General features: G+C 49.4%; 2 protein-coding genes across 2 annotated transcripts; one reads left to right on the forward strand and one right to left on the reverse strand.

Moving 5' to 3' along the window:
- Positions 1 to 3,245: 3,245 nt before the first annotated feature.
- On the reverse strand, positions 3,246 to 6,545 carry LOC122480949. The gene is made up of 2 exons (XM_043575869.1): positions 5,155 to 6,545; positions 3,246 to 4,093 (listed from the first exon to the last, which is right to left on the reverse strand). Exons 1-2 carry the CDS (start codon positions 5,483 to 5,485, stop codon positions 3,600 to 3,602), a joined length of 825 nt encoding a protein of 274 aa, XP_043431804.1. The 5' UTR covers positions 5,486 to 6,545; the 3' UTR covers positions 3,246 to 3,599.
- Positions 3,814 to 13,117, forward strand: TAFA3 (TAFA chemokine like family member 3). Its single transcript, XM_043575870.1, is given in 8 exon segments — positions 3,814 to 3,915; positions 5,163 to 5,220; positions 6,541 to 6,656; positions 7,341 to 7,490; positions 8,301 to 8,356; positions 8,359 to 8,498; positions 9,604 to 9,623; positions 9,626 to 13,117. Coding segments are annotated over 6 exon segments (639 nt in total). The 5' UTR covers positions 3,814 to 3,915; positions 5,163 to 5,220; position 6,541; the 3' UTR covers positions 9,784 to 13,117.
- The last annotated feature ends 14,540 nt before the right edge of the window (positions 13,118 to 27,657 follow it).

The following is a 27,657-nucleotide window of genomic DNA, read 5'->3' on the forward strand; positions in this document are numbered from 1 at the left end:
ACTCCGACTTCACTTTCTTTCTCAGGATCCAATTCCCTGTTCCCCCCCTTCCCCCAGCCCCATTTAGACCTCCCCTGATCACATCAGGGCTAGAGGAATATTTAGTGAGGATAACGACAGTAACTGCTATTTATGGCGGACTTTCTATATAGTAGGCCCGCTACAAAGCACTTTCTATATAGTAGGCCATCTATACTGCACAGTAACACTTCAAGGTAGATTTTATTACGTTCTTTTTACCGATGACGCACCTGTCATTTTACAGAACTTGCCTCAAGAGGTCACACAGTCAGTGAGAGACTCACACCCGTGCCAGTCCCCAGACGCCCAAACTCGATTCCGTCTGATGAACCAAGCTAATTTGTCGGGATGGTGGAGGAAGGGTTGAGGAGGTGAATGGCAAAGAGTGGGGCTTCTTCCTCTTCCACCTTCAACTCAAGACAGAGGCCGAACCTGCAGGCCGAACAAGTTCTGTACGTACCGCCAGGGGGAGACAGAGGCCAGGCTAAGCACCTATCTGAAAGGAAAAGGTGGCACTAACTTGATGTTCAAAGAGCCCTGTTCCCAAACCTGGTTTCAGGGAATTAATCAGTAGACCTCCAGAGAACCTCCTACCCCATGCACTGTCCAAATGAGGACAAGGCCCTTGTGGCCCTAATGCAAGACAGAAGTAGCCCTCAGGAATCACTGGCACCAAGTCTGTGGTTGGGATGCCATCTCTGTGCTCTGTGGGTGGAATGCTTCCTGAACGTAAGTCTCTCTTTTCCTGAGCTGAAGTGTGCCCCCAGAAGGGGTGGCTTTCCTGGCAGCTTCCAAATAAAAATCTCATAATGATCATTCAGGTCTTTATATTTGCTGTAATTATACCTGCACTCTGGGCAGAGAGCCAGAAAAATAGAAGTCACAAAGAAAAGAAAAATCAGACCCAAAGGCACATAGAGTGGCAAACGCAAAGGGGGGGGGGGGTAAACAGCATGGTGCTGCTATGGGTATTTCCCTCCTGTTTGAGAAAAACAGGAACCAGCTGTCAGATAAATGGCATAAACAACAGCACAAGCAAAGACTGATGGAAAAATATAACATCCTGTCTATTTTTATTATTCAGTGTTTCTGGGGCAGTTTGCTTACCACTTCTCTGTGTCACCCTGCTCCCTAATCCCTGCTCTTCACAGCACCCGTCATGGTGTGGCTGCAAATAGGCCACAGAGCCAGGACAGAGAGACCCCTAGCTCTAGCACCAGATGGTCATCAGGGATGTCAGCAGCACTCTTGGGCTCCAGAGCAGCACCCCCACCCCCCGACTAAATCCTAAGGCTCTCCTGTCTCTGAACATCTTACCTCTGATCCCTGGCATCATCACACCTCCTCCCTCCTCAGACTGCCCCAGAACCTGGTAAGAAGGTCATCACTTCTACTCATCCCTGAGGCAGCAGAAAGTGAGTGGGAAAAGTGGGTGGGGTAGGAAGGCAGACTTGGGAGATATTTTTCTCTGCTGAGAGCTGAGACTGCTCAGTGCCTGGCCCTGCCAGGAATGTGTGTGGCCCTAGCCAGTGAGGGCAACTGGGCATCCTCAAGACAGGCCCCTTTTATCCTAGGCCATGTGCAGTGGCTCAGAGTTCAGAACTAGGCTTTTCCCCTCTTACCTCTCCCCACCCCATTACTCCAATCCCAAAGCTCTCTTAAAGTAGAAGAGTGTTCCTCCTGTTAAGAAAAAAATTCACAGACCACTTCCTTCTTCCATTTGTCTAAGGCTTTCACATCCAAAATCTTACCCTGTAAAGAATTAGAAATTGCATTTATATTGTAGCTTATATAATGAACATACCGGCTCAAGTTTGGCTCTCAAGTTGGGGTTCACAGCCATCAACCATAGAGACCAATTATCAGCCCTCCTGCCTGCTCAGCCTCTACCTCATACCTCAGCTAGTCCTTCCTGCCCCTGACCACACCATTCCTCCTGCTCTGGGCTGCCCACCCCACCCCAGGTACCGCCCCGCTGGCTTGCGGCCTCTTCCCACCTGGTTCCAGCTCCACTCTGCCTCAGTTTCTTTGGGGAAGAAGGGTCTGCTGTTGTGGGAAGGGGACAGAGGGAAGGACACCCTCTAGATTAGACATCAGCTAGAACTTTCCCATTGTGACGGGGTGGGTGGAGCAAAGATCATTTGCTCTTCCCACCTGGATTTTAACATTTTCATAGTGGAGGGCTAACATACTAATCTAGAACTGCATTGTCTAATAGAATTTGGTGCAATGCTGGGGATGTTCTGTATCTTTTCAGTACAGTAGTCCGTAGTTTCATGTAGCTGTTGAGCACTTGAAATGTGGTGAGTGCAAATAAAGTGTTTAGGGGCACCTGGGTAGCTCAGTCTGTTAAGCCTCTGATTCTTTTAATTTTTTTTTTTTAACGTTTATTTATTTTTGAGACAGAGAGAGACAGAGCATGAACGGGGGAGGGTCAGAGAGAGAGGGAGACACAGAATCTGAAACAGGCTCCAGGCTCTGAGCAGTCAGCACAGAGCCCGACGCGGGGCTCGAACTCACATACTGCAAGATCGTGACCTGAACCGAAGTCAGACGCTTAACCGACTGAGCCACCCAGGCGCCCCTCTGATTCTTGATTTCTGCTCAGGTCAAGATCTCATGGTTTGTAAGTTCTAACCTGCACAGAGCGCTGGGCTTACAGTGCAGGGTCCACTTGGGATTCTCTCTCCCTCTCTCTCTGCCCCTCCCCCACTAATGCGCAGGTACCCATTCACACGCACTCTCTCTCTCTCTCTCTCTCTCTCAAAATAAATAAATTTTAAAAAAGAAACAATATTTAGATTTTATTTAGTTTATATGTAAATTTAAATTAAAATTTTTTTGATGTTTATTTTTGAGAGAGAGACAGAGTGAGAGTGGGGGAGGAGCAGAGAGAGAGGGAGACACAGGATGGAGGCAGGCTCCGGCTCTGAACTGTCAGCACAGAGCCCCATGCAGGCTGGAACTCACAAACGGTAAGGTCATGACCTGAGCGGAAGTCCCATGCTTAACCACCTGAGCCACCCAAGTGCCCCAACTTATATGTAAATTTATTTTTCTTTAGTTTTTCAAGTTTATTTATTTTGAGAGAGAGAGAGAGAGTGAGAGAGAGAGAGAGAGAGCATGAGCAGGGAAAGGGCAGACAGAACCAGAGGGGGAGAATCCCAAGCAGTCTTCAGGCTGTCAGCACAGAGCCAGATGCAGGGCTTGAACTCAGCTGTGAGATCGTGACCTAAGCGGAAATCAAGAGTTGGAGGCTTAACCGACTGAGCCACCCAGGCACTCCCATATGTAAATTTCAGTAACCACTTGTGGTTAGTGGCCATCATTCTGGATAGTGCACTTCTAGAATCTTCAAGACTCAACCCCCCTGGAGATCTTGGCAATCCCTCCTTATACTCAGCCCCCACCCCCACCCCAGAAGCCACAAGACGGAGAGTTTTCGGGGACCTCTCTGGCTTACCCGGCCTGCACCGGGGAGATGATCACCCGGACTGCTGCGGCGGGGGCCGGCCGGGCCCTCCTCGCTCTTCTTCCGTCGGCCGCCAGGGGCCGCTGCGCCCGCCTGTGCCCGCCCGCTAGCCCGCCGGGAGCTGTCCGAGAGGAGGCGGTGGCGCCCGCAGAGGGGCTGGCGGAGCGGGGGTGGCCCCCGGTGACCGGGAGGCGGCGGCAGCTGCGCGCGCCCTGGGCTGCAGGCGGGAGCCTCGGAAGGACCCCGCCTGAGCCTTGCGGAGCGGCGCCGGGCACGACCGTGATGCCAGTTTGGCCGGAGCCCCGTCGCCTGCCGGACGCCGCAACTTGGTGAGGGACACAGGGCTCCAGACTCGACACGCACACAAGCCGGCTGCTCCGGCGCGAAGTCCGCCTTTTGGAGTCTTGGTGCCGGACTCAGAGGCAAGTGGGCACCGCCGTGGGGCAGATAGATCCGGAGGGTGGGGGCTCAGAATTTGGAGCAGTGGGCGAGCGCTGGAGGAGGCCGGGAGAAGGCAGTGCAAGCTTAAAGGCTCTTGTCCACATCCTCGACTCCACGCTGGTATGCGGGCTGCTAACTCAGCCTCCCCATAGCCTGCATCTTGGGTTTGGGAAAAACAGCCTGGCAAACTGAGGCAGGAGAGTGGAAGCCCATGAAAATCTCAGAAGCTTCCCTTCCCCGCCCCCTCCACCGTATCTCTGAAGGAGGGAATAGAATTCCAGAGAGCTCAGCCCAAATGCACGCTGCCCATCTTTTGGGTCTTGGGGCTCATGGGAGAGTTGGCTTGGAGGGTGTGGCAGCTCAGAGAGAAAAGGGATGAGAACTGCCTGAGAGAAGACAAAGCTGGATTTGTAATGATGGGAATGAAGGTTCCTGAGGGCGACGGGGAGAGGAGATACCTACTCAGAAAAGAGATAAACCTTCTGGGAAGCTCTTGCCCGCGGAGCACACTCCTGGGGTATTGGCACCACTTCCTCCATCCATCCCCATAGTCCTTTCTGGGCCCCACCTTCCCACCTGCCTCCGCTCCACCTCCCCTCAGAGGCTGAGGGATGAGAGGCCATAGGGAGAAATGGAGAAGCTGTTGAGCTGGGGCCCCTGAGGCTAGAGACTGAGAGGAACCCCATTCTAGCCCTCTGGAAGGGAAATGGGGGTGAGGGTGACAGAGCTGAGCCAGCTCTGTGTGAGTCCAGGACAGGGGTGCAGTGAGGGTCGGGGGTAGAGACAAAAGGATTCAAGACCTTGGGGTCTTTTCCAGGTGTCTCTTGGAGCAGAATTCTGTCAGAGCCTGCTCAGGAATCCTTCACTGGCCTTCAGCTCCCCCCACCCCCCACCCCAAGGCCAGAGCAGAGATAACTTTGATTCCTAGACCCGTCCCTACCATCCACCCCACTTTACCCTACCCCCATCCCCCCGCCATGGGGCAGAGGAACCCTTAGGCTGCTCAGGCTAGCTGCCCTACCTGTTCCCACAGTCTGCAAGGATCCCTGCGAATTCCTAAGGCAGAGGAGAGACTCTGTGTCCTGCCCTGCACCTTGGGGAAGCATCAGAATTGGCCTCTACTTCAGTGCCACCCCTTGTCCTTACCCGGGCCCTCCCTCACCCCCTACAGGACCATGGGCTCCTTCTAACCCTTGCAGGCCCCAAAGAGTCTTTCTTACTTGTCCAGGTAGAGTGAGTCTGAGGCCAGTGGATGAACAGACAGAAGCTGAAAGATCCCCAAAAAGGTGAGTGAGGAGACAGTTGACATGGGAGAGAGTTGAAGTGGGGATGGGGGTCGGGGGAGGGGGATGGTACAGAAATCAAGCACTCTGTCCAAAGTTCTGGCATTTGGCTTGGCCTCTGGTGTTCCCAGGATGGTGCTGACACCTGAGGGACCCCAATAATGTCCCAAGGGGCCAGCAGTGCAGCAGAGAGGATGGTCCAGGCTCCTTCTATGCCTGGGCAGCTCCCTGCTGCTCTATGCCTCTGCTTCCTTGGGATCCCCTCCATTTCCGGTTCCTCCTCTGGGATAGATGGGAGGCAGGACCCATCAAGGATGGGGGAAGAGGAGAATCAAAGTGGTGCAGGAGGAATAGGGCAGGCTTCTGCGCTCTGGGCCTCTGCCTCCCAACATGCTGCCTGGCCTTGGACAGTCATTTGACTTCTATTAACTATTAGCCCTAGTTTCATTTCATTTCATTTCTTTTTTTTTTTAATTTGAATCTGTTTAAATTGAATTGCTACCACATTCCCACAGTTCAAAACCCGAAAAAATAAAAAAGCAATAGATAGGTCTCCCTTCTACCTCCATTTCTCAGCCAACCAGTTCCCCTTTTTGGTGCCAATCAATGTTACTATGTTTCGTTGGTACATTTTTCAGGGCTAGCTTATGCATATTTAAGCAACATATATAATCTTTCCCTTTTATGCATTTAATACACACCATCCTGCACTTTGCTTTTTTCCCCTTAATGGTGGATTATCGTTAGAGATCATTGCATGGCTCAGTACCTAAAGCATTTCCTCAGTCTATTTTATAGCTGCCTGGATGTAACTGCATTTGTACAGATGCTCCACAATGTATTTAGCCCATGCTTTATTGATGGCTGTTAAGGTTGCGTCCAGCCTTTCGAGTATCAGTTTGCTCATCTGTCAAATAGGTACAAATAATCCTACTTTGTAGGACAGTTGTGAAGGCTGCAAAAGCATGTATGTGAAGTTCTTGGGTCAAGGGCTCAAAAACTGGGAGTCAGCAGTATGGTTCCTTCTGTGTCACAGCCCTCCAAGGGACCACATCTGGCTCATCCTTCAACACCCTCTTAAATGTTATCTCCCCCACAAAGCTGTCCGTGCTTTTCCCAGCAGGACAGTCTCCCTGCTCCCTTTCCCTACTGTAGAGCTCACCACTTTGTATGGTTTGTGCCAGGCCGGGAGTTGCCTGGGGACAAGGTGTGCATGTCCTGCCCACCTCTGTGCTTCCCAGAGCGCGTGGCATGGAGGTGCTGGGGCTGGACTGCGGGGAGCTCCTGCCCAGAGTTGAGCAGGGTGTGTGCTTCGCTCCACAGGATGCGTGAGAGGACCTCTCAGAACTGGAGCACGGGCCCCTGGCTGCTGGCACTTTACCTGGCCTGGCTGTGGACCCTCCTCGCCTCAGCTTCCTTGCAGCCGCCAACTCCCACAGGTCTGGGGTCGGTGGCAGAGCCTGGGACAGGGTTTCTCAGGATGCCTGGAGAGCTGGACACCACCCCACCCTATTCCACACAGGCAGATCTCCGAGGCTGAGGGTGCAGATTCTAGGGGCTCTGACTCCTTCTCTGGTTTTTGCCCAGGAATATCCACCCCCCCCCCTCTGCTATCCCAGCCCAGAGAAGGTGTGGGCAAACCCCTTGCTCACCTTTCCTTCCAGGCCAGAAGGTGTTCTGCAGGGAGAGAGGCCCTGGGGTGGAGGCTTAAGTCTTGCCTCCTGGCCTAATTCTGTGGTTTTCCTTCTGGGATGGCTAAAGCCTGTGTAAGCGGATGATCCTCTCCACGATCCTCTCCACGCATTGTAAGCCCCCGGGGCCCTTGCCCTCAACCGGACAAAACCAGAGGAAGTGGGGGCTGGTGGGGAATCCTACCTCTCTTCCACCCAAGGGCCAGGCTCCGCCAAAGAGGGCTGAGTGTGGCCTGACTGGGGAAGAAGGAAGGATAGGAACACTGAAGCAGCAGGAGGATTTCCTGTGTTTCCTCCTCCCCTGCAGTTGGAAATCTCTTGAACACCCCTCCCCTCGGCGGGGAGGAGGGCCTGGAGGATGTGCAGGGCAGGTGGGAGGGGAGCAGGGTTGCAGGCCTGGGCTGGGCGCCTCATCTTGTCTGGCCACTTCAGTCCTTGTGAAGCAGGGCACCTGTGAGGTGATTGCCGCTCATCGCTGCTGCAACCGGAACCGCATCGAGGAGCGCTCCCAGACTGTCAAATGCTCTTGCTTTCCCGGCCAGGTGGCCGGCACCACTCGGGCAAAGCCCTCCTGCGTGGACGGTGAGTGAGAGGCCGGGACCCCGAGGGGAGGGCCCGATCACAGAGATAAGGAGGTCTGTCTAGGCCACACCATCTGCTCGGGATATGGTTTCATACCATCCCAGGGCTTTGGCAATCAGTCTCAAATGCTGGGTACCTCTGAGGGGAGGAGGGCAGACGGAACATCCCCACTTCATCCCTCCCTCTCATCCACATTCGCTGCCAGGCGCTACGCAGACGCATTCTGTCACACGAATCTTCTCACATATCCTGCCAGACTCACACTTAACTCCCCCAGACCTTGACCTCTCCTCCTGCGCCTCCGAGGTCTCTTACACACACACACACACACACACACACACACACACACACCCCTGCCCATTCTCCTGTGGCCCTGACCTTCCCCTCACATGGACACAGATGTTTCACTCACCCTTCCCCCCCATGACTGCACCCATGCTTGTAGGCTCACACTCACGTGACCATGTTGTAAACGTGCCCACTTGTGCTCACATGCACGCCTGCTTTGCACTCCTGGTCTGTGGAGCCCTTTCACACTTGCTCACATACACCAAGTGGGTATGTTGAAGACCGTGCCTCTCTGCTAATGCCATGGTGACTCAACTGAAGGGTACCTTGGAGAACTTCCCCTGCCTTCACCCCGTGCTGTCTTGGCGACACGTAGGGGTCAGTGGGATTGACTTTGATACGGTTGTGTGCCCCAGCCTCAGCCTGAGTACTGCCTTTCTGAGCAGCCCGGAGTAGGGGAAAGACAGGGGAAGGCAGGGCTCACAGCCAGCGATGTGCAAACTTGCACTTCATTCCGCACAGACTCCCCACCCTTGACTGCACGCTGTACTCCAGGGCAGCTTAGAGCTGCCCTCACTGCCTCCTGCTCCCACAGCCTCCATCGTCCTGCAGAAGTGGTGGTGTCAGATGGAGCCCTGCCTGCCGGGGGAGGAGTGTAAAGTGCTCCCGGACCTGTCGGGATGGAGCTGCAGCAGCGGACACAAAGTCAAAACCACCAAGGTATCCAGCGATGGCCACTTCACCCCACCCTACACTTCCCCTTTCACGTGGGCTGGAACCGGGGGCACGGGAGCCTGGGAGTCTAGGCTGTCGGCATCCCAAGGGGAGATCCGTGAAACATATGGGCACATCCCTGGTCAGTCCCCTGGACTATCTCGACTCCAGGGACTGGAGTTAGGGCCTCTGGATTTGAAATCTTATGTGTCCTGGGCAAATCCCTAATGCTCCATATGCCTTCGTTTCTTCTTCTTCCCAGGGTGAGTCTGACTCCCAGAAAATGTCAGGTCCTTAAGAGTGAAGTAGAGAATTAGGAAATTGTTCAGATAATTCTGAGGGGAATCTCTGCCCACCCACCCCTGCTGCAGACCCACCCCACCCCCGGGATTAACTCCCTGCAGCTCACACCTGTCCTCCTCTCATCTTACTGCAACAGCACCCAAGAGGATTATTACTTTCATGGTTTGCTGCCTGCCCCGCAGAACAAGGGGTAATTAAAATTTTATCAAACTCATTAGCAATTCCATGTATGTCATAACTAATCAGTTGCATGGCTCTGTCATCAGCATTTGTGCAGATCAGTGACACTTGGGGCAAGCCAGAAGCCTGCCTTCTGCCTTCCCTTCCCACCACCACACACAGCAGACAAGCAGACATGTAAACAGAGAGGAGAAGGTGGCCTTCAGGGTTCTGAAGAGAGCAACATATTCGTAGGACACAGAACAGGAGGAGTTACGGCAAGAAAAAGTGTCACTAGATGTAAAGCAGAGCATCCTGTCTGCAAGCAGGCAAGGGAGACGCCATCCTGAGTAGTCAAGACCGGAAGACGGCGAGACCCGCCAGAGAGCTCGTGACATTTGTCACTGTTTTATAGGTTTGGGTTTATAGCCTATAGATTGCGGTGTTTGCAGTTTGGTTAGCTACTCCGAAGCAAGCAGTGGTGAGGGGTGCTTGATTTATGTTTGTGTGGGCCACGCCAGCCATGCTCTCCCAGCCTGCACTGCTTTAGGGAGAAGGGATCAACAGCAACGACCTTTATATGACCTACATCTCCTGGGGAGTCTTGGGCATTCCCTTCTCTAACCTTCCCCCATCACCTGCTCTCTAGGTCACAAGATAGCTCCTGGGGTCACGGCCTGGACAAGACAGCTTGACTGAGCCCTGGACTGAAGAGTGGTATCGTTATCAGCCAGCAAAAATGGAGATTCACTTACCTGGACACACGCCCTGTGCCAAGTGCAAGATCACTTTTTCCAGGGACATTTCAACTGAGTTGCTCAGCCGATAAGGACGGATCTCCGGCCACATACCTAGTGTTGTGCTGGGTTCTCCTGGGGGACCCAGAAGAAGGTCAAGATACCGTCCCTGCCCTTGAGGGATGTCCAGTCAAATTGGAGAGTTGTTGAAAGACAATTGAGCTAATTCAGGTTAAAACACTGTGTGCGGCTTCAGGGTCACATGCTGTGGGCCTGTTGGGGGTGCGAGGGTGAGACTCCCACGGCCCTTCAGCCACCTCCTCGCCACAAGGCATGAAGACAAGAGGTCACATCCACCCCCCTCCACTTCCCTCCCTCACATGGGTCTGAACACCCAGCAAGCTGCCAACATGCCGAGGGGAAACCCCCTCCCCTTGATGAGAGACCAGCTGTGTCTCATTTGCATGGGACCGGGTTGACTTGGGGAAGGAAAGCTGAGATGAAGCCAGTCAACTTTCCAGCAAAGCTTCTGCAGAGGTGTGGCCTGGTTTGGGCTATTCATTGGGTATGGGATGGACAGGACCTTAAAATTACCACCATCCAAGCACCTCAGGTTTTTGTTTGTTTGCTTATTTCAACAGATGAGGAAGCTGAGTCCCTGAGACTAAGATGAGTTGGTCAAGATCTCCCAGTTTGGGCTCCCAAATCTCTCAGACCTTTCACTTAGCCCGGATGTGGGATTCCAACCTGGGCCTTCCATGTTTGCAGGAACAGGAGGCTGCAAAGGACTGGCAGGAGAGCAGCACCATTTTTCTTGGGAGATGCCAGAACAGGTCCTTGTTATTTGAAGTAATCCAGAATACCTAGATGCTAGGTGGGACCACCGGATCTCCACTCTGCCTTCAGCCTCCAAAATTACTAACAGCCCCCATGACAGCTCAGGGGTCACTTGGCCCAGTTACACCTGAGACACTCTGAGCTGGCAGCCCTATTGTCTAGGCTGACGCATCCCTCCCCGAATGCTTAGGCTTGTATGTAACTCCCAGAGGCTCTGGCTTCAGGAGAGACTCTGGGTGGAGTCCAGAGATGGTCACAGTCCTCTCCCTTCAAAGGCCCTGCTGGGCAGTAGAGGAGCCCTTGCAGGGCTGGATGGAGCCTCTGTCCAGGATTGAGGTTTGTCAGAGTCAGAATGACACGCAGGCTTCAGAGACTCAGAGATACGGGCTAGTTGGATATCTCATCAGTAAAAGAATTACAGGCTCAGTGACTGTGAAGATGAGCTGGGATCAGCTGGGATCACCAGGATCACAGGGCGTGTGTGGAAGGGAGTGGAGCTCGAGGGGAGGGGTGTCAGCAGAGACCAGTGTTGAATTCTCCCCCCCAGAGGATGGGTTGAGGCTGAATCTCAGCCTCTCCCTGCTTCTTTCCCTTCTTCCCCAAGCAGCCAAACCAAGACTGTTCACCCTACTCGAGGGTTTATCTTCCTGTTTGTATTTAGTTCTGCTTTTGGTAATGGAGTGGGAAATGATGCCAGCTTCTCACTAGATTGTAAATATCAGAAGTCTGCCAACTTTGAATCTCTGCACCTAGTGGTGTCAGGGAGTGGGGTAAGTGAAGGAATAGGTCAGAGGTTGTCATCACTTCCTTCAAGACCAGGGAATGGATTAAGGGACTGGCAAGTCTTCTGGAAAGGGCCAGATAGCAATTATTTTAGGCTTTGCAGGCCACTGGAAGTCTCTGACAAATTTTTCTTTGCTGCTGTTTTTTTGTTTTGTTTTGTCTTTTTAAAAAGCCTTTAAAAAATGTAAAAACCATTCTTAGCTCAAAAAGCTGTCCAAAACCAGACCCCAGGCCATTTTTGGAAGGTTGCCTGTCCGATGAACCTTTGAAGGCAGGCCATCTCTGCAGCTTGGGATTGCCTGCCAGCCTCCTGGCCGGACTTGCCTGCAGTGGGAACCTGAGCATGAGGGCTGGGTTGGGTTTTGTTTTTCTTCTAATGTTCCTTGAGAGATTGGTGAGTGAATTATTTAGGCTACAAATGAGGCAGCTTTAGCAGAGTCAGACAATAAGAGCCTGCTCTCCTGGAGGCCAGGAGGGCTTCTCCACTCCCTCCCCATCCCTTGAGACTGTGTCCAGGAGGCAGAGGGAGGGCACCAGCCCCCTGCCCATCTGCTGCATCCACAAACGACTGGACTATGAGCCAAGAGAATGGGGGTGATTTTGTGCTAAATTCCCCCACTGCTCCCACCTCAACTGCCAACTTCCACCTGCTCCCGCCTCACCCAAGGTCCTGGTTCCCTGACCCTCCCTGATGTCCCTCATCTCTGCTTACAGAAAAAGCCTCTTTCCTTTGGCATATGCTGGAATTTGCCTCCATTTCCTCAAGACCTGTTCATATATTTATTTGGTGGGCTTTGAGGGGTGTCCCTTACACAGCCAGGAGAGCTCCACACAACACAAGAGGGTCTGGTGGAGAAAAGAAAGCCTCCCACCTCCAACAGTAGCTCCCTAGGGTCATGTTTCCAACTAAGTCAATATTAGTGCACGTTTTGTAGCAACTTCAAAGGCAGTTTAGGAATGCAAACTAATTTTCCTGGAGCATAGGGGTCCTGGAGTCATTTGTCGGCGGGCTGGACTCTCCAGATTCTCTCACATTATCTGGTATCCTCACCTCCTCAGCTGTGAGGCCTTAGGAAGGTTGCCGACTACCAGAGATCATGTGGCTAATTTCTGTGACCCCCTGGCAGTCTCATTAAGGTCTGAGAGTGACATCATAATTAATGGTCCCAGACAGTTGCCTCAGGTTGAGGCTGAAGCTTCCTAAAATCATACGCTTAGAGCTAGAAGGAATTTTAGAGATCAATTAGGCAACTTTTCCCTTTGACAGATTTGGAAAGGGAGGCTCAGAGAGGTTAGGTGATTGGCTCAAAGTCACACAGTATGTCCTACCCAGTGATCCCGACAAGTGTTCTTTACATGCCTCTGTACTCCAGTACAGATGAGGAACCTGAAAAGAAGCCAGGATTGTAGCAAGGATGGATGTGAAGGGGTCTTATTCTAAAGTCTCCAAACCCTGTGAGTGCAAGGGGACAGAATGAAGAATGGGAAGCCTTTAGAGAAATATACACAGAAAGAGAGAAGTAAAGACAAAAAGGAGGGACTGGGATAACTCATTCAGATGAACATCAAAATATCAAGGCACAGCACGTAATAGAAGAAAACTGATGCCACACCCAAAATAGTTGATTTTTGTCCTTTTTGGAGGACATAGTGTGAAGGCCTTATCAACCTTTGGAATACCTGTGAAGCCAGTCTTGATGGCTTCTGGCTTCTTTAGATTCTAGAGTGGGAGACTGCAAACTAAGGCCCGTGGGCTGAATTTGGCCCACTGACTCCTTTTGCAAATAAAATTTCATTGGAACATCACTGCTCTCACTTGTTTGTTTTGTCTATGACTACTTTCCTGCTAGGACAGCAGAACTGAGACACTGCAAAGAGACCATATGTCCCAGAAGGCCTAAAATATTTACTGTCGGACCCTTTATAGAAAACTTTTGCCAATCCCAGCCCTAGTGTTTTAATTGAATCTTTCTCAGTACGTGCCTGCAATCTGGAAAATGACAACTCTGGGTTGTGTATTTCTGGGTTTGGGATTTTTTGGAGGCTGTGCTTGTGTCTCCTTTAACCCTTTCTGGTGCCACTTGTGAGACCTAACAATGGAAGAAATGAAGTCACAAAGGCTAACAGGCCAAGAGAAAGACTTTGAAATAGAAGAATGCTTCCTTAGCATGTTATCACACCCCAGGTCAGTCAGCTCAGTTTATATTTTCCAAATTCATGTAGCTTCTGCTTTTAAACTTAAGGAAAGTAACTGCATGTGCTGTGTATATACATATGCTGCTGGTGTTTCTGTGCATTTGTGGATTGGAGTATCTCCATGCCCACAAACAAGGCTGCTACTCAAAAATATATAAAAACTAGATTAGCACAGAGACTGACTAATGAAGACAGATGCCAGCCTGCATGTCAGACCAGGGCATGCTGGCTACACATGGCTCAGCACACGACTGTATGTTCCCACTCCACCTTCTGTGGCTGAGATGTGACTTCAGAACAGGAGAAAGCTCATTTCTCTCTTCCCCCAGTGTGAGCAGCTAAGCTGGTTCCTGACTTCCTTGGGCTTGCGATTCGTCCCTGAGTGTGGGTTGTGGATCTGGGTGTGTGCACGGGTACAGGAGCTAATGGACTCAGGTGGCTCTAGACATTGTATTTGTAATAGACACGTAGACTGGGCATAAGGAGGACCAGGCAACTACCTCTTAAGCCTTACGTGAGGCTACAAACTCCTTTTTAGACTGGTTTAGGGGGAGAGGATTCCAGCCATTTAGAAGTCTGGATCGATCCACGTGTTTGGCAATCCATCATCGCCTCTATTAGTGAATGTCTACCATGTGTTAAGCATCATTCTAGGCTCTTTATGTAGGTAACAGTATGTTAAATGGGACTTTCCCCATCTCAAAATGTGGACAGAGGCTCCAAAGTTCGGAAAAGAAAGCTAGGTATCAACTATTCTTAACTACCCCCACATTCTAAATCAAGATGGTAGAGTATTTCTACAGATTTGTAAAAGGGGTGATCAATAGTCCATTACCCACCTCCAGAATATATAAGAGAGGGCTAAGAGTTCAAGTAGAGAGGCAGGTGGTAGTGATGATCTATCTGGAGAGGATTGCCACTTCCTCCCTTCCCCAGCCAAGGGGAAGATTTAGCTGTTGATCCTTACTATACCCTACTTAGAGGGATTGCAGAAAAGAACTCAAAAGAGCTTTACTTAAATCAATTGGACAGCGGGGGACAGAGGGACTCAGGCCTGAAAATGATCTAAAGGTCAGTGGCTATGGTCGGCTTGCAGTCCTAGACAGTAAGCCCAGAGAACTCTCTTGGGAGCAAGCTGCACACCCAGAGCTCAGCAGACCACAGATGTTTGTATGTTTTCCGAGGGCCTATGCGGACTGCCCAAGAGGGCTGCCTGGAAGGGCGAGGTAACCCCAGCTAGGGAAAGGCCGCCACAAATCCTAGGGCTGAGAGGGAGTCATAGGTGGCCAGTGAGAGGAGGTAGTGCCCCTGTCAAGAGGCCTGTAAGTGGGACATACGCAGCAACAGGGCATATTCCAGAAAACCCGAGACAATGTTCCAGAAGACAATGTCCAAATCCTGAGATGGAAAAGAGACTTAGAGAAACTCACAGACATGAAACAACTTGCTCAACATCAGGCAGCTAACACATGGCATGTGGCGGTTTTGTACTGTGGTGGTTTGGGTAGGTTGAAACAATATTTCCCAGAATTCTCTTCCCTGCATAGTTCCAGATTAGAGTTGCTGAAGTTGGAAGGCAGAGAAGTGCAGCAATAGCAATCACTCTCTGAAGGCTGTCATGATTACAGGTGCCAGCAGGTTCCAGGCTGTACTCATTTTCCCTCATTCCACATCAAGCTTTTCTCAGCAAATCTAGCCCTTCTGACCCACAGCAACCCCGAGCCAACCCCCAGATGGAGAAGAAACAGTGTCCCACATAAACTTCTCCACCAGCTCTTTAGATCCTGCTCTAACAGTTGGATACGCCTGATTTGAGAAGGTTGATTAGTGACTTTTCTCTGATCTTCCAACTTTTCCATTCATATGCTTATTTCCCTAGTTTCTCCAAAAATGTTTAAAGCTTTGTTCCTCTACTAAATCTCTTATTACACAATTACTGTTACTATTTCTCCCTTCCTGACGGAGCTCTGACTAACACCATTAGTATCATTATCAAATTGATAGCAAATGCCTTATAGGTAGTAGAAATAGTTCCAGAGAATAGAACCTTAAGGATGGGAATCTTGAGTTATTATGATTAGATTTAAAGGCATTAATGACCCTATTGCTCATGGTAAAGGAGACACCGGTAGACCATGGCAGGTGGTGGCAAGACAGGTACATTAGTTACCACCTGAACTCAGCTAGAACCAGATACCTACAGTAGGCAGGGCTCTGGGTGACCAAGTAGTTGCTACCACTGAACAATGTAATGGAAATAAAGAGTACAATAAGGTTAGTTGGTTGCTTCTGAGTGCACTCAAGAACTTGGAGAAAGGAAACTATAAGCAAAGGGCTATAAGTTCCCAACTCAAGACATACGTAAGGGAGCAGGATTGTTCTGTGATTGCCGTAAAATAAACCTTTATTTCCTGTAGCTGCAGGATTGAGATTTCTGAAAACCAAACTCAAAGTAGCCAGGTGGCAGTCTCTACATAGCCAGGTGGCATATGTTAGTCCCTATGTTAATAGGATCATTTTTTGTCTCCCCTGGGGGAGACATCTTTCTCTTGGAAACTAATACCTCTAAATCAGCAGTGCCCTAAGTTTTAGGAATGAGAAGTAGCATTTTGCTAGTGAATCGTTAGGGATAAGAATGAGAAGAACCACTTCTATTTCCACTCCATATTGGTTCACTAACACATACAATGAGGCTATTATGGTGGGAAATGTCAAGCAGAAGCTTCTAGAATGGCCTGTACCTACCAAAATGGTAAGTGGTATCATTCCCGGAGAGACTGCAGACATGAGTGTCACCAGCAGGACTTGAAGGATGTGGTAGTGGCGATTATCCTCTCTCAGCTTGCCTGTTTACTCTGTGTAGAATACAAATAAATGGGTTTTGGAGAATAACAGTGCATGATCATAAACTTAATCAGGCTGACTCAAGTGTCATCTTCTGTTCCAGACATGGTTTCTCTACTGGAGCAAAGACATCCCTTGCATCTGTTATTCAGGTATTGATCTGGAAAATGTCTTTTCTTTGCACCTGTTCATAAAGATCACCAGAAACAGTTTACTTTCAATTGGCAAGGCCAGCAATACACTTTCATCTCTTTCCTCAGGGCTCTGTCAACCACACGGATACCATGATGTTGGATGGACCTGTTGAGTAGGAAGGAGTAAGTGCTCTAGACGCTTTGGTAAGACACATGCATGCCAGATGGTGTAAAATAAATCCTACAGAGATTAGGGAGCTTGCCACTCTGGTAAATTTTCAAGGATCCTGGCGATTGGAGGCCTATCAAAGTATTCTTGCCTATCAAAATATTCTTGTGGTAAAAGACAAGCCACTGCCCCTGGTATCTCCTCCCAGGAAGGAAGAGGTACAATGCTTCATAGACCTCTTTTGGATTTTGAAAATAACATATTCTTCATTTGGGTATGCTGCTCTGACTAATTTGTCAGAAAAGTCAAAAGTCTGCCAGTTTTGAGTAGGATCCAGAACAAGGGAAGGCTCTGCAAAAACTACATGCTGCTGTGCAAACTTATCTGCCCCTTGGGCAATACTAACTGTCACATCCAATGGTGCTTAAAATGTCTGGCACTGTATGGAGCCACAGACACTGTAGAGAGCCTTTGGCAGCCTCTGAAGACGAGTCAGAGTAAACTCTTAGGATAATGGATCAAACTATGCCATTCTCTTCAGATAACTATTTTCCTTTTGAAGGATAGCTTCCAGCATTTATTGGACCCTACTAGAGATTAAAGGTTTGTGAATCACCATGTTACCTATGACCTGAGCCGCCCATCATAAACAGGGTGTTTTGGCCACAAAGCCATAAAAATGGGCATTCACAGCAGTATTCCATTATCAGTGGGAGTGGTATGTATACACGATTGGACTTGAGCAAGTTCTAAAGGCAAAAAAGGAAGTTGCGTGAACATGTGCCTCAGATTCCCATGGCTCCGATTCCTACTAATCCACCTCCTTGGGTGCCTGTGTCGCTCAGTGGGTTGAGCATCTGACTTCGGTTCGCGTTTTGTGAGTTCAAGCCCTGCATCAGGCTCACTGCTGACAGCACAGAGCCTGCTTCAGATCCTCTGTCCCCCTCTCTGTCTCTCCCCTGCTCACACACTCTCTCTCTCAAAAATGAATACATATTTTACAAAAATAAACCGCCTCCTCTTTCTCACCCCATACCTACGGTCTCACAAGAAGTTCTCTATGACCAGTTAACTGAGAAACAAAAAAAAAGTCTGACCCGCTTCACTGATGGTTCCTCATGCTATGAGTTGCTTCTGCATGATTGGAATGATTCCAGGTACTACCTGAAGGCAGAAAGCTGCAGCATTACTACCCCACTCAGAGGGGACACTAAAGTCTTCCCAGTGTGCAGAACTTACAGCAGTACGCATAGGTGCTCATTTTGCCTGAAAAGAGAGATGGTCAGAGGTACAGATAGATGCTAAAGAAAGGGGATGTGTGTGCTGGGGGCTAAAGGTTTGGCTTTTAGGTTCAGAGTATTGGAGGGAATGTATTTGGGAAATTGGTGATAAGGATAAGGGGGAAGAGGTATGTGCTTGAACTATTCTAAACTGATATAAATCAGTTTATATGATTTGTATATACGATTTATATGATATGGGCTCCTATGCATCAAGTCTGATATGGTTACTGAGCGCTCAACCTGCCAACAGCAGAGACCAGCACTGAACCCTCGATGTTGGCACCATTTTCCAGGGTGAGGAGCCAGCCACTTGGTGCTAGGTTGATTATCTTGGAACACTTCCATAATGGAAGGAGTAGTGCTTCTTCTCACAAGTAGATACCTACTCTGGACATGGATTTTTCTTCCCTGTTCACATGCTTCTGCCAAAAGCACCATCTACAGTCTTATAGAATATTTTATTTATTGTCCTGGTGTTCCACTAAGTAGAGCTTCTGACCAAGGAGCTCATTTAACAGCAGATGAAGTATGGTATGGGCTCATGATCATAGAATTCACGGGTCTTACCATGTGCATGATCACCTTAAAGTAAACGGCCTGAAGGAATGGTAGAACAATCTTTTGGACCCTCTATGTCAACACAAGTTGAGTGCCAACACTGGGCAGGGCAATGTTCTCCAGAATGCTGTATATGCCCCCAGTCAATGACCAATATATAGTGCAGGTTTCTCCCTTCAGTAACTGTCTCACTGGCTGAGAGTTCAGGACCAGGAAAAAGTGCATGCTAAAGTGAGAATTGATGTACAGACATTTTTGATGTGCACTGTCATCTCATCCTCGCCACAGTTCCATAAGGTCAGGTATATTCTGATTTTACAGACAAGAAATCTAAAACTCAGAGAGGTTGAATAATTTGCCAAAGATCACACAGGAAAAAATAAAGCAGAATAGGATTTGAACCCAGGTCTGCTTAGCTCTAAAGGTCATATTCTTGCAGCACACATGGACTCTGTTCTGGGCATCTCCTCCAGGACTGAGCTACCCAGAGCCCAAATGCTTTACAATTAATGCTTAGAAAAGATGAGAGAGGCTGAGGGATGAACTGGGTAATAAATGTCATGATAGAGGTGTGTCCTCTGTGCTACAGTAGAAACTGTTTAGAAAAGAAACTAAATCCAGCATGGGGAAGGCATCCTGGGAACCCCATCTTTACAGGTGAGTGGGAATCAGCCAGGTAAAAGTGTGTGTGTGTGTGTGTGTGTGTGTGTGTGTGTGTGTGTGTGTAAAGGAAAGGGAGAACACAGGCCAAGGGGAAAGCATTTGCAAAGGAGGAAGTCTTGAGACAAGTTCAAGTAAGTAGCTAGCTGTGACTGGAATACAAGGAGTAAGGGGCGATGGTGAGAGACAAGGCTGAGAATTGATCGAGGCTGGGCTGAGAAAGAAGCTGGATGCTGTACAGTCTGAATTCTACCTCAAGACAATGAAGAAACTTGCAAGGGCCTGCGGGCCAGCGCAGAGGCAGGTTGCCACATTAGAGACAGGGCTGTCAGGCTAGATGACGGGGTGACTATACAGACAGGGAAACCAGTTAGCAGCTTTGGTAATACTCCATAAAAGAAGTAATGAGGACTTGAGCCAAAAGCAGGGGTTGCCTGGGGGTGCAGAGAGAGGAGGGAGGGAGATGGGGCATATTTTCAAACTGTGATTATCTCTCCATTCCCTAATGGATGCTTGCCTTGGTCTCTCCCACAGTCAGAGGTGTGAGTGCCTGCACCCACCCCATGCACAAGACCGGTGACTTGCCTCTGCACTGCTTGAAAAACCTGAAAGCCCAACACAGTGCCCTCCCCAGGGCCTGTAACCCCTCCACTGGAGTCCCTTTCTGGGCAGTACTCATACAAAAGCAAATATTTACTAAGCGTGCATCGGTACTTTTGGTTACTCATGTTTTAAGGGGCCACCATTCAAAAGTTGGCTAATTGCAAGGAAAGGCTAGAAGAGGAGTTTGGAGATGAACTGTGGAGATTGCAGGGAACCAGATACCTGGGAATTGTGGGCAAAGAGGAGAGGCCACACTGTCTAGGAGGGACAGGCTAGGGTGGGCCCTTTGGCTTGCCACAGGTTTGGAACGTTGACTTCCCTTTCACTCTGGCACACGGTTATGTTTCTCTGTAATTTCTATGCACATGGACTCCCAGACCCAGCATGGTCTGTTCCAGCCAGGGTCTGAGTTGAGCCCCGGAAGGCATGTGATGGAGCATGTGCTCTGATATATTTTGACGAGGGTTGGGAGGTGGACACACAGAGGTGCTGGTAGCTGATTAAGTGAGGGCTGTTGGGGCCCCTCAGAGCTCCTCGTGATGGAGCTATGTGGGTGGCCCGTGGGGATGGGAGCGCTGAATTTTCCTCCTTGTGTTACAGGAGAGTGGGAGAGATGCTGGTCCTCATCTCACAGAATTGAAGAATGAATCTCACGGACAACAGAGAGTGAGCAAAGCGATAGAGTTTATTGAGGGAAAGTATAAAGCTCTCTAGGGGGAGAGGAGTCCCGACTGGGTAGCCACTGAGGAATTTTGTCTCTGACTGTTTTGGGACCTTATCAGAAAGTTTGTGAGACTCCATGCATGGCCCTAAACCCAGGCAGGTCTGGAATATGTTTATCCTTTTTTTCCCTTCCAAACCTCACTGCTTCTTCAGCCTCCCACTTGCAGGTGCATTCTGCCTCCCCGAGGGTCCCTTATCTCTCCCTGCCTAATGTTAACCCTCTCCCTACTCACTTGGGAGTGATACCTGGCACAATCTTCAAGGCCTTGCCTCCTTCCCAGTGAGAGCTGGGAAGCCAGCCACCAGCCGACGAGATGTGCAAACGCTGTTTGCTTTCAACTGTTGATTTTTAAACATTAAGCTGCTAGTAAGCCTACTGAACATCAACAATCTTTACAGGAAAATCTTTGAAGGGGTGCCTGGGTGGCTCAGTGGTTAAGCTTCTGCCTTCAGCTCAGGTCATGATCTCACGGTTTGGGAGTTCAGAGTCCAGAGTGAAGCTCTGTGCTGACAGCTCAGAGCCTGGAGTCTGCTTTGGATTCTGTGTCTCCCTCTCCCTCTCCCTCTATCCCTCCCCTGCGTGTGCTCTCTCACTCTTGAAAATAAATAAACATTAAAAAATTAAATTAAAAAAAAAGAAAATCTTTTACGTTTACATGGAAACGGTTGCAATTGTAGACATTAGTCAATTAGAAGATATCTGAGAGGGAGAAGGAGCGGGAGGTGAAGTGGGGGGGTCGTGGTGTAGGTGTGTGTGTGTGTGTGTGTGTGTGTGTGTGTGTGTGTTGGGTTGGGCCCAGGAGAACGAGGATGTGTGCTGGGTTGGGGGAGGGAGGCTGGTCTGGTCGATGAGCGGTGCGGGCCGGGAGTAGGGATGGGGGTGGTGACAGGAGGGTCTAGGCGGTCGCGGGAGCCCATGAGCGCGCAGATTTGGGCTGTGTCCCTAAGACGCACCTCAGTGGGCGATGAGTGGGGCGCAGTGTGCCTGAAAGCTCCTGGCGATTCCGAGCCGGCGGGGTTGCGTCCCGAGGGAGTCCTGATTAGCGGGCCTCCAACGAGCCAGAGGGAGGCACCTCCTCGGTGTGGTGCTCCCAGGAGGGAGGCTTGTCCTTTCCAGCTCCGCCCTTTTTAGGCGGCTCTCCTGCCTGCCTCAGGGCCAGGGGCCTGCAGTGGACGGCATCCTCGCGCCCGCCCCGCCGAATCGGGTTCACCCAGGTCTCAGGACGCCACGGTGCCATTCCGTGGCCTCTGGGACGCGAGGGCGGGGTCCTTGACCAGGAGGGGACAGGCGCTCCGAGTCCCGCTTCGCCCATCCGGCCTCCCCGCGGTGGCCTGAGCAAGTGGGCGGAGGCGCGCTTCGCTGAGGTCAGGCCTTGCTGGGTTTGCACGCACGACACCCCCTGGCGGTTGGCTTGATCCGACACCCACACTGAGCGAGGAGGCGACACGAAAGGTCCCCACCCACCGCCTCCTTCAGCTGGCCTTTGTGACCGAACTTGTGTCGCCTCCCCCCGCTTGGAGGCCCAGGGGTCCACCAGAGCTGCTGGCGGGTTAACTCTTGGATTGTTCTCGAGGGCGGGCCCTGTGGCACTCGGAAAAAGTCTCCAGGCAGATGGGGCGACTGGGTGGCTCATTCGCTAAAGCATCCGACTTGGACTCAGGTCATGACCTGACTGTTTGTGAGTTCGAGCCCCGTGTCTGGCTCTGTGCTGAGAGCTCAGAGCCTGGAGCCTGCTTCCGATCCTGTGTCTCCCTCTCTCTCTGCCCCTCCCCCACTCTCACTTTGTCTCACTCTCTCAAAAATAAATAAATGTAAAAAAAAATTAAACATAAAAATAAAAAAGAAATTAAAAAAGAAAAAGCCTCCAGGCAGAATAGTCCAGGGCAAATGGAGGAGTACAAAAGGTGCAGGCTGTTCAAACTGAAGCCCAATGAATGTCGTGCTTTCTTATTTTTAAAAATCTAAGTTATCGAGGGATAGTTTATATGCAATAAAATGCACCCATTTCAAACGGACATTTCAGTGAGGTTTGACACATTTGTACACCACCACCGCGATCAAGATACAAAACATTTCCTTTTTTTAATAATATAATTCATTGTCAAATTGGCTAACATACAATGTGTACAGTGTGCTCTTGGTTTGGGGGATAGATTCCCATGATTCATTGCTTACATACAACACCCAGTGCTCCTCCCAACAAGTGCCCTCCTCAATGCCCCTATCACCCATTTTCCCTTCTCATCAACCCATCAACCCTCAGTTTGTTCTCTGTATTTAAGAGTCTCTTATGGTTTGCCTCTCACTCTGTTTGAAACTATTTTTTCCTCTTCCTTCTCCCATGGTCTTCTGTTAAGTTTCTCAAGTTCCACATATGAGTGAAAACATATGGTATCTGTCCTTCTCTGACGGACTTTATTTCACTCAGCATAATATCCTCCAGTTCCATCCACGTTGCTGCAAATGGCAAGATTTCATTCTTTCTCACTACCAAGTAGTATTCCATTGGATGTATAAACCACATCTTCTTTATCCATTCATCAGTTGATGGACACTTGGGCTCTTTCCAGAATTTGGCTATTGTTGAAAGTGCTGCTATAAACATTGGGGTACTTGTGCCCTTTGAATCAGCACCCCTGTATCCTTTGGATAAATTCCTAACAGTGTTATTGCTGGGTCGTAGGGTAGTTCTGTTTTTAATTTATTGAGGAATCTCCACACAGTTTTCCAGAGCAGATGCACCAGTTTGCATTCCCACCAACAGTGCAAGAGGGTTCCCATTTCTCCACATCCTCACCAACATCTGTTGTTTCCTGAGTTGTTAATTTTAGCCACTCTAACTGGTGTGAGGTGGTATTTCAGTGTGGTTTTGATTTGTATATCCCTGATGATGAGTGATGTTGAGCATCTTTTCATGTGTCTGTTGGCCATCTGGATGTCTTCTTTGGAAAAGTGTCTATTCATGTCTTCTGCCCATTTCTTCACTGGCTTATTTGTTTTTTGGGTGTGGAGTTTGGTGAGTGTTTTCTAGATTTTGGATTCTAGCCCTTTGTCCAATATGTCATTTGCAAATATCTTTTCCCATTCTGTTGATTGCCTTTTAGTTTTGTTGATTGTCTCCTTTGCAGTGCAGAAGCATTTTATGTTGATGAGATCCCAATAGTTCATTTTTGCTTTTAATTCCCTTGCCTTTGGAGACGTGTCGAGCAAGAAATTACTGCAGCTGAGGTCAAAGAGGTTGTTGCTTGTTTCCTCCTCTAGGGTTTTGATGGTTTCCTGTCTCACATTTAGGTCTTTCATCCATTTTGAGTTTATTGTTTTTTGTATAAGGTAAGAAAGTGGTCCAGTGTCATTCTTCTGCATGTTGCTGTCCAGTTCTCCCAGCACCATTTGCTAAAGACACTGTCTTTTTCCATTGGATACTCTTTCCTGCTTTGTCAAAGATTAGTTGGCCTTACATTTGTGGGTCCAATACTAAGTTCTCTATTGTATTCCATTGGTTTATGTGTCTGTTTTTGTGCCAATAATATACTGTCTTGATGATTACAGCCTTGTAGTAGAGGCTAAAGTCTGGGATTGATGATGTAAGTCTATGGAGAGCAACTGACATAAAATAAGTATTTATTGTTCTTGTCTTCTGGGATGGGAGAAGGTAGGCTTGGGGATGTGGGCTGAAGGAAAGTTGTCCCAACAAAGAATAAACACCACATTTAGCTTCCTGTTCTGCAATATTTCCTCCTGTCCCTGGATCAGGGAAAACTAAATGGCTCTGAAATAAATACACAGATGAAGGGCCTAAGAATGGGTTTCCTTTGAGGAGAAATTAGTCTCTGGCAAATATTTCATTGTATGTCAATCTGATTCCACATCAGCGTCCTCCCCCTTCCCCCAGCCCTCTTGCATTCCAGAGTGGCTCCTCTGAGACAAACCCCCTCTTTCTCCTACCCCCCACCCCCACCATCAGGCCAGTGTCCATGGTTGGTGCTGCCCTCCCTCATACACTGGCCCAATATCTACCACACATGCTCCTGTGTAGCCTCTGGGTCATTATATATGTGCTTGGAGGTGGGGACTTGTCCCCTGGCAGACCATGAGGACTCTGGGAGGAAGAACAGCTTCTTCTTCCCTCTCCAAGCTCACTTATGCAGATGGGAGCACTCTTGGGAGCACTATAATCATCTCCATTATTTCCCAGCTCATCAGTCCACTCCCTGTTCTGGGCTTCTCTGTGCTGGTCCTTCCTGCGGTTGTGGAGTGTGTGTGTGTGTGTGTGTGTGTGTGTGTGTGTGTGTGTGTGAGAGAGAGAGAGAGAGAGAGAGAGAGAGAGAGAGAGAGATGGACAGACAGACAAGGGAGGGAGAACCATTATGGCAATCTGACCCAGGCAGAGGAGAGGGGAGAATAGGACAGGAGAGAAAGTGAGACCCAGTAGGAACATGTAGAAACCATCAAAACTGAAGCAGGTAAACAGGAGGGCTCAGCCTCCAAAATATCACTGTGTCACCATAGGTAACAGAGGACCCACAAGGCTCTAGGGCCCCTGCTCACTCCCAGGCTGCACCCAACCCTGGGCTCAGAGGAGGGCACTTGATGCAAGCAACCTCTCAAGCTAATGAGAAGCCCTACCCCAGGCTTTCTGCTCTCCACCCACATGGGCTTCACCAATGTGGGGTGGGGACCAGAGGTGGGAGTGGGGGTGGGAGAGTAGGTTTGGACGCCACTGATGACATTTGCCAGATACTTGAATTCAATGAACATTGTACTTTGCTGATTAAAAATTTAATCCTTGTCTTAAGATCAGAAAACATCAGAGAATGTCAAACAGTGGGTGCAGAAAATTTGACAGAAATTGGGGGTGGGGGTAGTGAAGCAAGCCAGCTGCTTTAGTTGAGAGGGGAAGGTATGTCAGACTGCTGGGTGTGGGGTCAGCAGAGGGTAGAGGTAAGTGGGGAGGGCACCCTGCCTGGGTGGGTTGCTCTTCCCAGGTGTGGGGAGCTAGAAAGAGCTTGGACTTCAGAGTGAGGCTGACCCAGGCTAGCCTCTGGTGGTGTGACCCTGGGAACAAGGAACCTACCTAATACAGTATGATTACAACACAGCTAACAGTTCTTTCTACAAAAGTGCAGGGCTGGAATGGATCTAGGCCCTTTTCTAGAAGTCTGACCCAAAAGAAAGGAGAGGAGTGAAAAGAGGGGAGGGAAGGGAAGGGAAGGGAAAGGGAGGGGAGGGGAGGGAAGAGGGGAGGGGAGGGGAGGGGAGGGGAGGGGAGAGAGAAATCTCCACTTCTCTTTTTTGTCCCCTTCTTTTATTACCTCCTCCTCCCCCTTTCTGACCCCATCTCCCAGGCCTGATTCCTGATTCAGAAGGAGGGTGAAGACAAGTCGAAGTGGAGGGGGCAGGACACCAAAGCAGAGAGGAAAAGAGGAAAGATAGATTTGGCAGATGGGATGGGAGGGAGGTTAGTGAATGCTATGGCCACAACCACCTCTCTCCTGTCTCTTATTTTCATCCCTCCCAGCAGATTCCTTGGCTCTTAGAGTCAAGTGGTATCCACCATGGCCTGTGGGGAAGAATAGAATAAACCAAATAATAACAATGGCAACACTTAAAGAGTGACTGGTCAGGCACTGTCCTGAGCAGTTACAGTAACTAATCCACCACCCTAACCCTGAGAGGTACGACTATTATCCCCACTGCCCAGGAGAGGGCACTGTGGCACAGAGAGGTTCAGGGACTTGACCAAGGACATCTGAGGAGAAGCAGAGGTTTGGGACCAGGCTGACTCCAATTCTTGTCAAAGCAGCCCTCAAAATTTCAGGGAGGGAAAGCTGTGGTTTGATGGATGGGGAAGGGATGGGGAAGAGGATGGGGGAGAGGAAGTTCAGGTGGAAAGAATTCTGGGAGATCACCTCGTTGAACAGCTGGATATTCTGGCCAGAAGCAGCAGGGGAGGAAGAGGGAATTGGCCAATCTTTATTGGTCTGAGGGTCTGCTCCCTGTGTGTGTGTGTGTGTGTGTGTGTGCGCGTGATGTGAACACTGTGAATCCATCCCATGTCATTCTCCCTTCTCTCATGTCAATCTGCTAGGCAAAGTATGTAGACCTCCTCGCCTGCTTATGATGGCCCAGTGTTATTCTCGAGTTATTTGTGAAATTCATAACTTCTCAACTCAAGTGCAGGCTGTAGCTGTGCCCTCGTGCACTTGGCCTCTCAGAGCTGTGAGAAAGCCAACATATCATCTAATTCACCCCTGTTTTGAAGCCCAGAGACCACAACTAGCGGGAGATAGCAGTAAGTCTCAGAACAGGCCACGGCTTGCCCGTTTCAATGTTTTTCTCTCCAAGACCACTCACATTCTACCCTCCAGGAATGTTTTATGCCAAGACCACAGTGTCCTGATGGCCTGAACTTTAGAGTAAGTATTGAAATCAGAGTTACTTTCTCAATTTAGTGCTTCTTTTTAAAGTTGTTTTGACAATTCCAGGTCCTTTAGCTTTCCACATGAATTTTGTAGCTCAGCTTGTCAATTTCTACCCCCCAAAAAGCCTGCTGGGATTTTGACTGGGACAGTTTTTGATCTATAGATTAATTTGGGCACAAAGGGCGGAAGGTAGGAATGAGAACCTGACTAGTTGCTCTTGTAGCACTTATCACAGGGTGTGGAAGTTGTCTGTTGACTTGTTTTTCTCTCCCAACAGGCTGTGAATCTGATAAGACCAGGGGCTGGGCTTCATTTATCATTTATTGTTCGCTGTTGCAGCCCCAACACCAAACACTGTGCCTGGCATGTAACAATTGATCAGTACGTATTTGTTACAGGAACAATTATTTCTTTGATCATTTATTTGTTTTTTTCCACAACAAAAAAAGAATTTTTGTTTGCTTTTATTCTACATTATCTTCCTTATAAACAGTCTAGTCCTCTAAGTGCTTGTTGAATCACTAAGACATTTTGAGGCATATGCCCAAGGTTCTGTCTTTTTGACTCCTCTGTGTGTAACATTGATGGAGGCCTTTCCATTTTTTCCATCCTGGGATTTATAGAGAGGCAGCTGTGTTAATAACATGTCCAGGTGTTAATAATATGTTGGATGTGCTTCTCCTTTCTCTATCTTCCAGTTATAAACTTCATTTTAGTAGAAAATGAATCAAATATCATGTCTGCAGGGCACCT

Source organism: Prionailurus bengalensis, chromosome C1, assembly GCF_016509475.1.
Source record: "Prionailurus bengalensis isolate Pbe53 chromosome C1, Fcat_Pben_1.1_paternal_pri, whole genome shotgun sequence".
Lineage (NCBI taxonomy): Eukaryota > Metazoa > Chordata > Mammalia > Carnivora > Felidae > Prionailurus > Prionailurus bengalensis.

Bases quoted from the DNA above. Each gene is read 5' to 3' on its own strand.
- LOC122480949 (XM_043575869.1), bottom strand. From the start codon at position 5,485: ATGGAGGGGATCCCAAGGAAGCAGAGGCATAGAGCAGCAGGGAGCTGC. The intron at 4,094-5,154 runs GTAAGAAAGACT...CCCAAACCCAAG, and splicing joins GACTCACTCTACCTGGACAA to ATGCAGGCTATGGGGAGGCT.